The 15,822-nt window shown below is 40.7% G+C and overlaps 2 protein-coding genes and 1 long non-coding RNA gene across 3 annotated transcripts; 1 reads left to right on the plus strand and 2 right to left on the minus strand.

Annotated features, from left to right (window-relative positions):
• Positions 1 to 1,351: 1,351 nt before the first annotated feature.
• LOC147475118 (uncharacterized) lies at positions 1,352 to 1,859 on the plus strand. The gene is made up of 2 exons (XR_015207166.1): positions 1,352 to 1,512; positions 1,612 to 1,859. It is a non-coding gene; the product is annotated as an uncharacterized LOC147475118 (long non-coding RNA).
• A 9,200-nt stretch (positions 1,860 to 11,059) lies between these two features.
• LOC147475119 (uncharacterized) lies at positions 11,060 to 11,791 on the minus strand. The gene has a single exon (XM_086585278.1). It carries the CDS (start codon positions 11,789 to 11,791, stop codon positions 11,060 to 11,062), a length of 732 nt encoding a protein of 243 aa, XP_086441404.1.
• A 33-nt stretch (positions 11,792 to 11,824) lies between these two features.
• LOC147475120 (uncharacterized) lies at positions 11,825 to 12,388 on the minus strand. The gene has a single exon (XM_086585279.1). It carries the CDS (start codon positions 12,386 to 12,388, stop codon positions 11,825 to 11,827), a length of 564 nt encoding a protein of 187 aa, XP_086441405.1.
• Positions 12,389 to 15,822: the final 3,434 nt, after the last annotated feature.

The following is a 15,822-nucleotide window of genomic DNA, read 5'->3' on the forward strand; positions in this document are numbered from 1 at the left end:
TAATTAACTTTTTGCAATATAGAAATAATTTGCTTTGGTTCCAATAGGATTTGCTTGGCCGGTTACAGGAGCAAGAGTGTAGTTTAGCTGTGAATTCTAGAACAAATACTGTTGCTAAAGGATTGGTCTACGAGGAGTGTGGACCAAACGATAAAGTTCACGGTCATCTTTTGGGATCTGGGAATTTTCGTGTGGCGGTTAAGTCACTTGTTTCTAAGGATGTTGGTCGTTACTATCTTCCTATACAAGTGAATTACGAGTTCGTGCATGTGGAAGATGCAGTTGGCACACAAGTTCCATGGCCAAAAGACCTTGTTCTTTTTAAAGACAACATTGAGGTAAAAGAGCCTTTTATATGCAATTTTTTAATTTCCGATTCGCTATGATTTTAACGCCTAGTTGGTTTGAATTTTCAATAATTTAGGAAGTGACAAGTAAAAGTAGTGCTAGTCATCATCAAGGTCCAATTGATTCTTTCAAGGGACTACTCAATATCATGCTTCCCGGAACCCATGGTGTGGTATTTTTTCCAGTTGGAAAAGAGTTGTTTGGAGAAGATATAGAAAAATTTGTTATCGAGAAATGTGATTTGTTGGATGTGTGTAATATGGATAGCTTAGAATTTGTTTGTTTAATTGCATACATGAGGTAAGCATATCTTGAAGGTTTTATTATTGGTGATTTTAATCAAATATTAGTTATTTAAATTAATTTATGACAGTGATTTTTTCCTTTTAGAATCCTTTACAGTGAATTTGTGAGCTGCTGCCGTGATATCGTTGGATTTGTTAATCCTTTATCCTTTACAAAAGCAGATGGAACTGCTAAAACTGAAATCATTGTAGAAACATTGCGGAATGCAAGTGGAAAGAAAATTGTTCTCATTCCTTACAATCCAGGGTAAGGACATAAACGATCCTATCACAGTGTATTGTTTAAATTGATAAAACTATCAATTATACTGATTGTTTTCCATTCTTTTTTTTCCCCCTTCTTTTCTTTCATAGCGACCATTGGATTTTAATTGTCATTGATCTATCACGTATGTCTTTCATTTGGTTGGATTTGAAGCATGGTGAACCAAGCTCAGATATAGCAATATATTTTAGGAGGTGAGCATAGCTATATTTTTTGACATATTTTAACATTTTGAGGTACTACCATAGTGAAGGTACATAAAGGATTAAATTAAATGAAGTACTAAAAACGTCTCCAATTAGACTTCCCACTAGCGATTGTGAATTAAATGTTTTTCATTTATCTTATTGTGAATTGCGGTCCTCACATTGCAAAGGGTTCATGGGAAACGAGTTCCGCTGAAGTGGAACAAGATCAAGGTAAACAAATCCTACACATTATTGTCTTTTTCTTTGAAAAGTATATGTTTACATATGTTGTGAGTCTATATGTTAGGGCCCATATCAACCAGGTGGCACAGAGTGTGGGTATTATACAATAAAGTTTATGAGGGAAATAGTAGAAGCTTGTTCAACTGGATCATTTGAAAATAAGGTATTCGAAAGTTTTGACAAACACTTTATTTGGCTCAATTCAACGACTTCGCCTTATTCTTATATAGTAACTCCACATGTTGTGCTTTGACTCATCCAGATAACAAATTTAGAACTGAAGGAGACATACACGCAAGATGAACTTGATGGGGTTTGGCTTGATATTATTCAGTTCATCCAGGAAAATGGGGTGTTTCAGTCGGAAGCGAATGAGGATGAGTTTTAGCTATGTTCGGACCCCTCCAGTTTAATTTATGAGTCTTACCTTTTTAATTTATGAAAAGGAATTTGAAGTTTGTTTTCTTAGTGCACTCAAAAAATTAATGGAAGTTTTTTTTTTTTTTATTATTATTATTATCTTTTTTTGCAATGTTTGATAGTTTATTGTACATTTTGGAATTTGTTGGGAAGATGGAAATATTGTATGTAGGCCGGCTGTGTAAATTTTGTTATGCAGGTTCGGTTTTTAAGTGGAAGACTGTTATTAGCATTATTACTAAAATATATATATATATATATATATATATAACGGTTTGGCATAAACTGTAGTGTTTAGTATAACTATATACCACAGTGTTATAACACATACACTAATATAAACCACGGTTTCAATAGCTTATATGCCACGGTTCTGTTGACAACCGTGGTATATAATGGGCATACAAACCATGGTTCTTTGAAAAACCGTGGCATCCGTTAAATATATATACCACAGTTTTGCTATTATTATATACCACACCACCTATTGTCACGGTTGTATAACAATGGTAAATATATTTATACCACACTTAAAAACAGTGGTATAAGTGTCATTCTGTTGTAGTGATGGTTCAGTGCTTAAAATATTATCCTCTCTTATTATTGCACTTATACGAAACTATGTTAGGGTCCCATATGGAGATTGCAATTGGTTATCCAGTGTAATTGGGAGTGCTATAACAAAGTACAAGCCCTCATCAAACTTTGGTGGTATTTTAGAGTTTTTTTTTTTGTGTTTTTTTTAACTCTTGACAATAGGCTACCTTAATCAATCTATTGATTTAAGTTTTAAAATGATAATAGTGACAAATCTAGATTGCCTTAGACGTGGGAAATATGCTATTTTTTTTTTTACTTTAACAAGTTTCCTCAATATTAGGTTAGCACAAGATTTAATTCTTTTGAAATTTACTCCTGATAATATAAATTATTTTAATAGAAAATATGGATTCGAATTGGATGCATTACCTGGTACATTTCGTCATCAACAAACCTGTTTCGTCTTTCGAATACCCACTACTCTAATTTGTTCCTGCAACTTTTCTGTCCTTCTCTCTTACTTAAAGCTTTACTTCATAGTCTAAATCGCAATTCTTTCTGATCAATTAACAATAGTCAACTCTTGCATAGACTAAACATATGATGATTGTATTGATGGTATAGTATTGACTTTGACTAGATAAGAGGATATATCATTATAACCTATTAGTATGACAACCATTTTTTAAGGTTGTCAATATGGTCGTCAAAGAGAGGTGCTTAGGGATGATGGATGTGCTTTGCTGCTTATTGTTTTATCCTCCGGTTGTAATGATTTTCCTTTAATTGATCTTATGTATTGGTAATATTAATATATTTTGTGTTATTTGTACTATTCAACAATTATTTAGTTTGTTTTGCGACTGGGTACTCTTTGTTTGTAATAGCTAAATTCATATTACAAGGCTACAAATGTAACAAATAAATCAAAATAGTTACGTATTAGTTTCGTTACAACTTCAGCTATATCCACCTAATTATGTTGCTATCTCCTCCAATCTCCTTACATATTAGTCAACTATATTGATTGTTTTCTAAATTGACTATTTATTGTTCTGATTATGAATAATGTGTTTGTGTTTTAACCTGTGTTTTCCTTTCTTATTAGATACTCCCATGTCTTCTACCAATAATCAACCTACAACTTCTGAGATGCCACAACAACCTCGATATCACTCATCTCATCATGTACGAGATATGACTGCTGAATAAAGAGACCTTCAACGAGAGCGTGACCGCATGCGAACAAGAGAACGTCATCAGCGTATGTCAGATGAACAACGTTCTCAAGAAAGGGAGCGTGAATGTCTTACAAAAAGAAAGTATTGAGAAAGAATACGTATGACCAAGGATACGCCAGGTGTAGACCCATTTCTTCCAAATATGCAGCAACATCTTCAGTCAGAAGCATCACATTTAACTGCAACTTTGACGGCTCCGTTAGTACATATTGACAACGACATTATAGAAGTTGCTTTTGGATGTACAAGTATTTCTTTTATTTAATTTATGATCTCTTTCCTGCTGTATGATGTTTTTTTTTAACTCACTTTATATATCATTTCTTCTAAGGAACGTCCACTTCGTTCTCTAATTTGGATGCTCGCACGGATTTAGATTTTGATCCATATCTTAACATGGATGCTTCTAATGAAGAGATTAATAGTGTTGATGAAGATGACAGTGAATTTATTGATGATATGACTCCTTTTTCATCAACATTGCATTCGACTCAGACAGGTATACATCCCTGTATTCTTTATTTATGTTATCTACTACTTTTACTATGATTTAGATTCATTTTCCTAAATTTAATACTAATCATATAAAGTTTTTTTAGTCTGTTCTTAATACTAAATGTTATGTTAATTTAAATTTTAAGTCAAATGGTAAAGTAAGGTACAATCATATTGATCCGTCCATATTAAATCAACTTTCATTAGTTATATAATGTTTAACTTTTTATTTACGTCTTTCTGTTTTTTTGTTGATATCAATATGCATGTATGAGATTTGTATCTATAACTTTCCATTGATGTATGTTCCTGTTTATCGTAAAAAAACAAACAAATAAATAAAAAAAAAATGTATGTTCCTCATAAAACATCAACTTGGATGATGTTACATTTTGTTGTTTTGCTTTTGAATTATTCATGTAAATATATATATATATATATATATATATATTTACCTCGATATTTGACACTTCTTCCTTTTTTGCTATACTAATTATGTGTATCACTATGTTATCACATATGAATATAGATAGGCATATTTAGTTATCGAGTGATCAGTTTGATGAGACTATGTTTATATGAATATAGATAGGCATCTTCAGGTATCAAGTGAACGGTCTGATGAGACTGTATGAACCTAAGATCTCTCACCGAACAATTCTCTTCTTTTTTCTCTCTTTCTCACTGTTCCACTCTTTTTCTCTCAAGCGGCCTCCTTTTCTCTTCCTATACTATTATTTTTATATCTCTCCCCCCCCCCCTCTCTGGGCCGTCCACATGTCTTGTCAACTCATTGCTCTCCTTCTTGCCATACGAATGCCACGTCGCGGTCATGATTCCGTACTCGTCCCTTTCCTTCCTTATGTTGCATCCTATCCTCTGTACCGCTGACTTAGTCCAACTTCCAATATTATGCCACTACAAATGCCCCTTCTCGACTCTGCGGTTAATGGATCTGGGGTCTAGAACTCTCATTGTTATTCTCTTTCCACCGCCCACACTTTCTTTCCTCGATTTGTGTGTGATGGGACTACACTCATCATGCGCATTTTCAGCAGCCCCTCATACCTCGCGCTTCAACATGTCTCACTTTGGCTGGACTGTCTACCCGACTCCTCGAGTTCCTCAACTTCTGGTAATTACCTTTTTACCCTTCATCTATTTAAACTCCTCTCCTTCTCCCTCTTTCTCATTTTATTTTTCCCCTCTCCTTTTGCTTTTCCACTGCTATGCCATTTTCCCCTTTCCGATCAGTTTACGGTTTGCGTGTGCTTCCTCAGTCTTCCAGCGGTTCCTTCATCTTTCTGGCACTCTAAACAGGCATAACCTCTCTCTCCTTGCTTCAGTCAGTATGTTTTCTCGGCTTTACTTGTTCTTGTTTGAGCTGAATATTTGGGTCTGTTCATATCTCGCGTCTGTTCCTCTACTTTTCCGATGTCGAGCTCAGAATCCGGTGACTTTTCCTTTTCTCAGTCCTGTAGAATAGCCTCTTCGACTCCTATAGCCCCTACTACGGTCCCCTCCACCTCAGGGCGCCAAGTCCCTTTGCTGCCACCACCTTCTCGGTGTCGCTGCCCTAATTTGGACGCAATTAGGGCTGCTTATTTTCTTGCCAACATAGCCTTAGAACACGTGCCATCTATCACACACTACCCCCACTTGGTTTCCCGACGTCCGGGGTACCTTGTAATCACGGTAGGTTAAATTGTCGCCAGTCTACGATTGCCACTCACTCTCTTGGACGTCGAGGTGTGTAATCATTTCAACATTCCCCCCTGTCAAGGCATAGGGAATTTTTGGAGAATCATGTATGCCGCAAACTCATACAATAAGACCGGCGAACCTAAGATTACAAGCCGCGATATCTTCTCTCACTATTTCATTCAGAAAAGTACCAAAGATGTTGGTGTGGGGTACCAGCCTTTTTGTGTACGCCCTCAGAAGCCATCACTCTTGCTCCGTGTCACCACCTCAGATAAAGTGTGGCATCATTATCCTTTATACGTATAGGGGCAGTTTCTGTCTGCGGACCTTCCTTCAGATTTAACTCTTAACCGTCTCGCCTTCATCACCCGTGGTGAGTATCTTGGTCCTTCCCTTCTCTCTAGCTGTACCGTTTCCATTATGCTCTAACTCGCTATTCCTCTCTATTTTGCAGGTTGGCGGCTGGACTCCAAGTCTCAACTCTACTCCGGCATCTCTTGTCCTATGTTCCAAAGGCTCCTCGAACTAGGCCCTGCTCAAGCCGACCGCTTGGGCATCCAGCCCACCACCACTACTCCATCGTTGCAAATCCCTGATCTACACCATTTTCGTGGCTTCTCAGCTCCATTTTATCGTCCTCCCCCTCCCAAGGAGCGGAAACCCCAAGCATCTCCTCCTCCAAGAAAAAGGCATCGCGACCCTACCTCCCGCCGCCGTCATCCCCGAACCTCCTCTCGCTCCTTCCTTCACTCCCGAAGACATCCCTTCTTACTGCTCCATCTCGAATTGGGACGATCAATACACCTCTCCCCATTCCCCACCCGACGATATGGATGTCTACAAACAAAAACTATTCGACAGTGAATCAGATGATAATGATGTGAGGGAGGTTCCCTCCAATGGTGCCCCCCGCCAAAAGGCAGCGGACCTTAGCATTTGAAGAATCTGTCCCTATCACTCAGCGGACCTCCACATCTGAGGAACCTGCCCCCATCACTTCACCACTTCCACCCACAGTCTCTCCCCCCCCCCCGCACACGCTGGCCTGGCAAAGAATCAATTCCACCTGCAGCTCTGGTTTCTGATTCGGCTCTTACAGAGGACTTCTGTCCTATTTTCAAGGTGCGCAACCACAGGGTGAACCATAGGGACTCCGCTCTGGATAATGCAACTGTAGCCTCCTCTCTATTCTATAACGCTCACTTGCCCAAGGACATAGCATACGCCGAAGGGGGGTCATTCGATTAGCACCGTACCTCCTCTATATACCAAATGGGAGAGGGTACTTTTTTTTTTTTTTTTTTCTGATCTTAGGTAAGCTTGGACATCTCCTTCATGATCCGTGGCCTTTTCAGCGCCTAGACCAAGGTGGACTCCCTGGAGAAAGAACTTAACAGTCTTTTTGGCATAAAAGTTGCCTATGCCAGCCTCCAATCAGATCTAGCCGCTGCTAACTTGGCCAAACTTCAGGCCCAAGACGAGCTCAAGTCTGCAGAGTCATCTCACCAAAAATACATGGATTCGGTCAACAAACGCCTGAGTCGTCAAAGGGAAGCGCTCCTCCAACAACACCAGCTCAACCTAGATGCCCTCACTCAACAACATCAGGAAGCCGTTGACGCCCTCAATCAGAAACATAAAGATGCTGCCACCGATCTACTGCAATAACAACAAGCAGACATGACCATCCTTCGTGAACACTTCAAGCTCCTAGCCGACAAGATGGTGGCCCGGAAAATCCAAGAGGAGTATGCAAGACTCACAAAGGAAGGGCGGCTTCTCCCTAAAAGGCCTACTACCCCTGTGATCGACTCCCTTGAGATCGCGAGAGAAGAGGTAGCGGCCACAGAGACCCCACTCGCCCCCCTGTGCTAGAAGAAACTTCCACCCATGCGACGACCACTGAGGAGAGCACCGCTGCCACCATGGACGACATCACCACAGAGAATGCCACCACACCGACCGAAGCGGTTACTGATGCTACGCCTGCCAATGATTCTCACTCTGAGATGCACTAGAGATCTCTTTTATGTAATAATATACTTTTATCATCTCTTGATTTATTGTTTGCTACATTCTTTGTTTTGCTACTATTTTGTTATTATTCCCTTTGATGTGATGTTTGATTTTGCCCGGTATGTTTGTTGTCTCCTAATCTCTTGATTTTGCTACTTGTTTAAATTGCGATGTAGCTATATCTTCAGGTTTTCCATGACTCTACCTCTCTTCTGAGTTCTGAGATCCTGTTTCTTTGACTTAATCAGATATTGCCCTTGCCCTGTCATCTTCTCCTTGTTTGACTATTTAGCCATATGAAGGCCACTATCCATGCCCCACGTGTAAATTGCATCTCTTATTTTGCTTTACTATTTTGTCTGGAAGCCCATTGGGGTCCTCATCTTGCCTCATGTTCAATTTGTGCACTGTACTAGCGTAAGGCTCATTCCTTCTGTTGTACCTCGTGATGATTGGATTCCATGACCCATGTGTAAGTTGTATCTTTTATCCGAGAAGCGCTCATCCCACTCCATGGGCTCTATAGTCTCACAAAGTGAGTTGAGGCAACTCATCTTGCCCCAGGCTCAACTCTGGTCTTGTGTCAGTGAAAGGATCATCCCCTCCGCTGTCTCTCTCCACGTTTGGATTCCATGCCCCACGTATAGTTTATATCTCTCATCCGCAAAGGGCTCATCCCACTCCGCGGGCTCTATAGTCTCAAGAAACGAGTTGGGGCAACTTAGCTTGCCCCAGGCTCAACTCTGGCCTTGTGTCAGTGAAGGGCTCATCCCCTCTACTGTCTCTATCCAAGCTAGGATTCCATGTCCCATGTGTAGTTTGTTTTCTCATCCGCAAAGGGCTTATCCCACTCCACGGGCTCAATAGTCTCAGGAAGCTAATTGGGGTAACTCAGCTTGCCCCAGGCTCAACTCTGGCCTTGTGTCAGTGAAGGGCTCATCCCTTCCGCTGTCTCTATCCACGCTAGGATTCCATGTCCCATGTGTAGTTTGTATTTCTCATCTGCGAAGGGCTCATCCCACTCTGCGGGCTCTATTGTCTCAGGAAGCTAATTTGGGCAACTCATCTTGCCCCAGGCTCAACTCTGGCCTTGTGTCAGCAAAGGGCTCATCCCCTCCAATGTCTCTCTCCATGCTTGGATTCCATGCCCTATGTTCATGTTGGGCCCCTGCCCATACAAATGATATTCTCTTCTCAAAAGTGTCGTCGTATTATATATTTACATACAGCTAGAAACTCTTGCTCTAGATCTCCATTACATTCAAGTGATTTTTTTTTTAACATTCTCACGTTCCACGACTTCTCTACCAATTTGCCTTCCTGTGTTCGCAATTTGTAGGTGCCAAACCCTCCTATATCCACCACGGTGTAAGGTCCCTTTCAATTCGGACCCAGCTTTCCAGCTTTCTCCTTGCTGGTACTAGGTGTCACATGACGGAGCATAAGATCACCTATTTGGAATTCCCGCGGCTTGACCCTCTTGTTGTACTGTCTTTGCAATCTCCGGTGGTACTCCTCCAACTTTATACAGGCCGTGTCTCTTCTCTCCTCTCCAAGATTCAGATACGCTACTAATAATCTCCAGTTTGAGCCCTCCTCCACAGCCCTTGTTCGTGTCGTAGCTACCACCATCTCAGAAGGGATCACGACCTCCACACCGTAAACCAACAAGAATGGGGTCTCTTAGGTGGACGACCGAGGTGTGGTCCGATATGCCCAGAGTACATGATTCAACTCGTCTGCCCATGCCCCCTTCTTATCTTCCAACTTCCTCTTAAGGTTGTTCATAATAGTCTTGTTAGATGATTCCGCCTGTCCATTGCCCTCGAGATTGTAAGGGGCCGAGAACCCCTGCTTCACCTTATAGGCTTGCAAAAAACCAGCCACCTTTGCTCCCGTGAATTGAGTCCCATTGTCTACTATAATGGCATACGGCAGTCCAAATCTGCAGATAATATTCTCCCACAAGAACTTGACTACTTGCTTCTCTTTCACCTGCTGCAAGGGTACTGCCTCAATCCATTTCGTGAAGTAATCAGTGGCTACGAGCATGAACCTCCATTTGCCACTAGCCATGGGCAGTGGCCTGCATTTATCGAATGACTTGGAAATGAATCTATTTAAAGCCGCAACCCTTCCTGCTAGCCGCTGTACTTCCTTGACATTCTGCGGAGACAACATCTCCACCAAAGACCTTATTTGTTTGGGGTTAGCCTCGATTCCCCTATGAGTAACGATATAACCCAAAAACCTTCCAGTAGTCACCCCGAATGTGCACTTTTCAGGGTTCAGTTTCAAGTTGTATCTCCGTAATATCCCAAAGGTCTCTCTCAATCCTTCTATATGTTCCTCTTCTGACATACTCTTTTCCATCATGTCATCTATATAGATCTCAATCCCCTTTCGAATCTTTCTTTCAAACATTTTCTCATCCAACCGCTGGAATGTAGCCCCCACATTCTTTAAACCAAACGGCATCCTTGTATAGCAGTATGTACCGCCCTCCACCACAAACGCTGTCTTTTCCTGATATGGCTCGTACATCGCGACCTGGTTGTACCCCATCGATGCATCCATGAAGGAGAATATCTTGAATCCCGCCGTCCTATCCACCAACTCATCTACTCGCGGCATGGGATAACTGTCTTTTGGGCACTCGAGATTTACATTCGTAAAGTTAACGCACATACGAAACTTGCCATTCTTTTTCGGTACCACGACTATATTAGACAACCAGTCTGTGAACTCAACTTCTTGGATTATCCCTGCCCCTTTCAACCTCGCGACTTCCTCATGGATTCCTTCGGCATATTTAGGCCTAATGCCACTCATCCTTTGCTTCATGGGTTTAGCGTCTTCCTTCATGTGCAAGTGGTGACAAGCAAACTTAGGGGCTAACCCAATAACATCTTCTATCGCCCAAGCGAAAACATCTTTATTTTCAGACAAGAACTGTACCAACTTACCTTTCCACTCCTCTGGCAAACTGGATCCTATCAATGTGAACTTATCTTCTTCCTCCTTTCCAATACTTACCACCTTAATCTCATTGAGCGTCTTTGGTCCCACCGATGAATCCGCCTCCTTCTTCGCTGAGGCGCACTGTAATTGCTATGCCTGCCTCTTCCTAGGACTGGAAGTCTCTCCTTCTGGTCCGCGGATCAACCACTTCACTGTTCCTCGATTGCTATTCTTGGTAGTTAGCTGATCACCGTAGACCTCGTACATGCCGGTAGGTATGGGAAATCGTATCACTTGATAGTACGTTGATGGGACCGCCTTCATCTCGTGAATCTACCGCCTTCCTAAAATTACATTATATTGCGAAGTAGAATCTACCACCATGAATTGGGCAAAAACTGTCACGGGCAATAAGAGTTCCCCCATGGGCTCTGTCATACTCCCATTGAATCCATACAAATTGGTTCGCGAAGGCCGCAGCTGCTTAGGATCGACTCCCATTTCCTCCAAAGCACCTTTGAATAGCAAATCCACTGCACTTTCACAATTAATCAACACCCTTTTCACCATATAATTTCCCATTGCAACTGTAATGACCAGCGCATCTTCATGTGGTGAGTCCACTGCCCGGAGGTCCACGCTACTAATCACAATTCTGTCCTTTTCTACTACAGACGCCGCTTTTTGCCGCGGTCTATCCGTTCTCTCATTGATCTGCTGGATACTCGCGGTCCGCCTTATCTTTTCTTTATGAGCGTTGTGACTAAGAACCTCACCGCTGTAAATCACATTGATGGTTCCCAGTATTCTTCCCTGAGGTGGCATGCGCTCTTCATTCTGGGCGCTTCTTACAAACTCTCCCATCCTCCCTTTCTCCACCATCCTTTGAATCAACCATTTTAGTGCGTAACAGTTATTCATCTCATGATTCTCTATCTGATGATATGCACAGAAAAGCTTTTCTGGTATCTCTATTGGTGTGCTTCGCCATCCCTCATACCCCGAAAGGTTCTTGATTAGGGGCAAGATCTCACTCAACGGTTTATTCAGCGGTGTCTGTTCCATCTCGCAGTATGGCTTCCTCTCCTTGTGCTCCCTTCAGGCGTCTTCCCGACTTCCTTCAGCCCGTGCTCTGTATCCGTGATAGCCCCCGCTTTCTTTCTCTGATGTCTTTGCTCTCCGGTGTTTCCATTCCTTCTCCAAAGACAACACTGCCTTCCCTAATCTCCTGGAATCTTTCTGTATGGTATCTTCATATCTTATATACTTTTTTACTCGCGAATACAGCTCGTGTAAGGTCACGATTTCATTCTTTGCCATGGACTGGTGCACTCCTGTTCCCAGGTGCAAGCCTCTCTCAAATGTTATTACTGCTGTCCTTTCATCCAGATTTTCGACTTTCAGAGTCCTTGCCTTAAACCGACACAGAAATTCTCTAACTGATTCCGCGGATCTTTGCCGCACGTTGAATAAAGCCGCGATATCTACCACCCGCCTCTTTTGACGTATGAAGTGATCTATGAACGCCTGCTCCAACTCCTCGAAATTTTTTATGCTCCCCGCTGGTAATCTATAGTACCAGTCCGACGCCCCTCCTTTCAGCCTAGCCAGGAACATCATACATCGCAGACCATCATACCGAGCCTCCTGCCAAAGAGGCATTTGTTGCCGGAAATGATGGATATGATCCCCTACATCTCCTTTGCCATCATATCTCTCGAACCTCGGCTAAGCGAACCACTTTGGGACCTCCGAGGCTTATATGCCATCTGCTAGTGGGTTGCGATTCAACCCCACCACCACCTGACTGGCCACTCCTCCGTGGCCCTTCGCTTCCTGTTGTTGTCTATCATTTCTTGAACTGGTTCCATTGTCAAGCCAGCTACCGGGTTTTCAAAAAGATTCGGCCCGGGCTCCTCCTCTCCAGATCCCTCATCTTCAGATTCCTTACTCACTTCCTCCCCGACCTCTTCCTCCACCTTCTCTTTCTCTCTTCTCAGCTCGTCGTCCTCCTCTCTCAGCCTCTCAATCTCTTCTCGCATCAGTCATGTTTCTTCTGCTACTTGCTCCTCTTCTCGTTCTCCCTCATCATCAATTACCGCCTCTGGCGTCGGCTTCTGAACCACAACCTTCTTTGGTCTATCTTCTGCTCTCTTTGGTTCCATTTCTAACTTGCTTTTATCTCTCCCCACAGATGGCGCCAAATGTATAGACCTAAGATCTCTCACCTAATAATTCTCTTCTTTTTTCTCTCTTTCTCACTGTTCCACTCTTTTTCTCTCAAGCGGCCTCCTTTTCTCTTCCTATACTCTTATTTTTATATCTCTCCCCCCCTCTCTGGGCCGTCCACCTTTATTGTTAATTCATGGGTCTCCTTCCTGCCGTACGAATGCCACATCGCGGTCTAGGGTTTCGCGGTTACAATTCCATACTGCTCCCTTTCCTTCCTTATGTTGCATCCTATCCTCTGTACCGCTGACTTAGTCCAACTTCCAACATTATGCCACTACAGAGACTATATCTACTTAGCCAGGTTTGTCCCCACATTTGGTTGACATATTTATATCATATTTGTGTTTGTTTGTATGTAATACTGTATTTCAATTTCATATTATTTATACATTTGCAGATCAGATATTATATTGTTCACTTCCTTCAAGTTCTCGACGTCGTGGTTATCATAACCGTGCAAGGAATTATGTAGATTATTCCACTGCTATGCAGTCATTTCAATTGCCACCTTCAAGAATATGTCCTCATTGTTATGCAAAACTATTTGCTCATGAAACATCAGAACTGTGTTACTTAAATGGTAAAGTTTATTTAGCTTCTCCACCTATTCCAGCTGAGTTATTAGACTTGTTCAAAAAACAATTACCAACAAGCAGTTGAGTTTAGGCAGAAAATTCGATCCTATAATCATGTCTATTCCTTTACTTCTATTGGTGTTCATATAGATGAAAACTTGGCAAGTGGTCAAAATGGTATCTACACATATCGTGCTAAAGGATCTATATATCACAGAATTGGAGATCTATTACCACAAGAGGGACAGAGACCAAGATATCTTCAAATGTATGTTTATGATACTGATCATGAAATTGATAACCGTTTGGTTGAAAATAACTCACTAGATCGAGAAGTTCTTGCAATTTTAAAAAGAACTTTAGATTCGTGCAATCCTTTCGTTGGTATTCTGTGACGAATAGCTCAACATGATGACTACCACAATGTGAAGCTGCATATAAAGGACCATCCAGAAGATTTGCCACAATATAATTTGCCAACAACATCACAAGTTGCAGCAATACTAGATGGAGGGGAAGACCCTTTTGATAGGAATGATAGGGATATCATCATTGAGACGGCATATGGACATCTATATCATCTTCCAGACATTGTTGGGTTTTATGATCCCTTACAATATCCTTTATTATTTCCTTATGGAACATTTGGTTGGGACTTGACCATTTTCACTTCGAATTTGAAATGGGTTAGTTGTAGAGCATTCTACTCTTACAAGCTTCAGGTAATTACTTATTTTATTTTGTTAAATGACAAGTTTATATTCTTGATTACTTTCTATGTCATACTCATTTATATAAATTGATATTAGTATTCTTTTTTGAGCTAACTATCCAAAATATATTATCTTCCCTGAATAACATTAAATCAAAGTTACTGTTAAGTTGATTCATTGTTCTAAGTGCATGGTCCTGCTCCTGTCGAAGTTTTACTTTATATGGAAACCCGATTTTCTCAATTTTAAAAAAGTTCTATGTTTTTTTGTGTAATTTTCATCGATGCGGCCAACTGTCTTCAAACTATCTCTTTATACCTAGGCTTATCTCATTTGATTAATCATGTATTGAAATGTAAACTATCTCTTTTATACCTAGGCTTATCTCATTTGATTAATCATGTATTGAAGTTAAGTAATATTTATGGGGTCGGCTTTCATACATAGAAGACCACCAAATCACACCTTCCCAAATTTAATTTTTTACTAGGATAATATCTTACTAGTAGACATTGGGATTGCACTTGCTATAGTTTTTGGTATTCTGGCATGTTTTTTCTTTTTGTTTTTTATTGCCTTTGGAAGAATCATATGTATAATTTTTGTACTTATGTATCTATAAGGGCATCTCCAATGGAGGGTGTAAAGCGTATAATGTGTGAAATTTACACCCCCATTTTGAAAAACCCTCTTCCAATGGAGGGTGTAAACCATATACAATAGCTATTAATTGTTAAAATTTGGTGGAAATTCCCCTCTTATGTTATTAGCTAATAAGAAACATGGACGTAGCTTTAAATGTCATTGGTGGGTTTTTTAAGTCCAGACGTCACTTCAATAGACGTGGGAAGTTAAAATATTTCATTTGCGACGGGCCATGACCGTCGCTACTCTTGTTTCCAGATTTTTGAAATACGGACGATAGTTGAAGTGACGTGTGTTTCTCTACTTAAATTTTACTTTTGCAAACTTGCAACGGTTAACGTTTGTCATTTTACTCTTTATTTCCACACCACCATTGGAAAAGCCATGAGGTGTGTCTTTATTACTTTAAAAATAAGTGTAAAATCCTAGTGGCGCCTACATGGAGCCTATGTGGAGGTGTAGATTTACATACCCCATTGGAGATGCCCTAATGCTATTATATTTGCATGAATTATTGGTAGAATTGTATTATCAGCTAGTTTTTTTTTTTAAATTATTCTATCTTGCCTTTCCAAATAATAAATAATAGGTTGTTTTTTTTTATTCATTGTAATCTATAAGTTTTTATAGATTCGAGACGCATGTGAATCATTGTTGCTTCGTGCTGGGCGTTTATTGCAACAATATGTGGTTGACAACAGGTCCGAAAATATCGGTCCAAAAATTGATTTTTCGCCGATATTTATCGTTTTTTTAGCCTACTGGCTTCGAAACATTCGAAATATCGGCTCCGAAAATTAAATTAATTTTAAACCGATATATATATCTTTAAATTAATTTTAAACCGTGATATATTCTGACATTTTCCGATATATTCGATATATATCGTTTGACTTGGTTGGACAGTTTGACTTTTGACCAATTTTGTTGA

This window comes from Coptis chinensis, chromosome 9, assembly GCF_015680905.1.
Source record: "Coptis chinensis isolate HL-2020 chromosome 9, ASM1568090v1, whole genome shotgun sequence".
NCBI lineage: Eukaryota > Viridiplantae > Streptophyta > Magnoliopsida > Ranunculales > Ranunculaceae > Coptis > Coptis chinensis.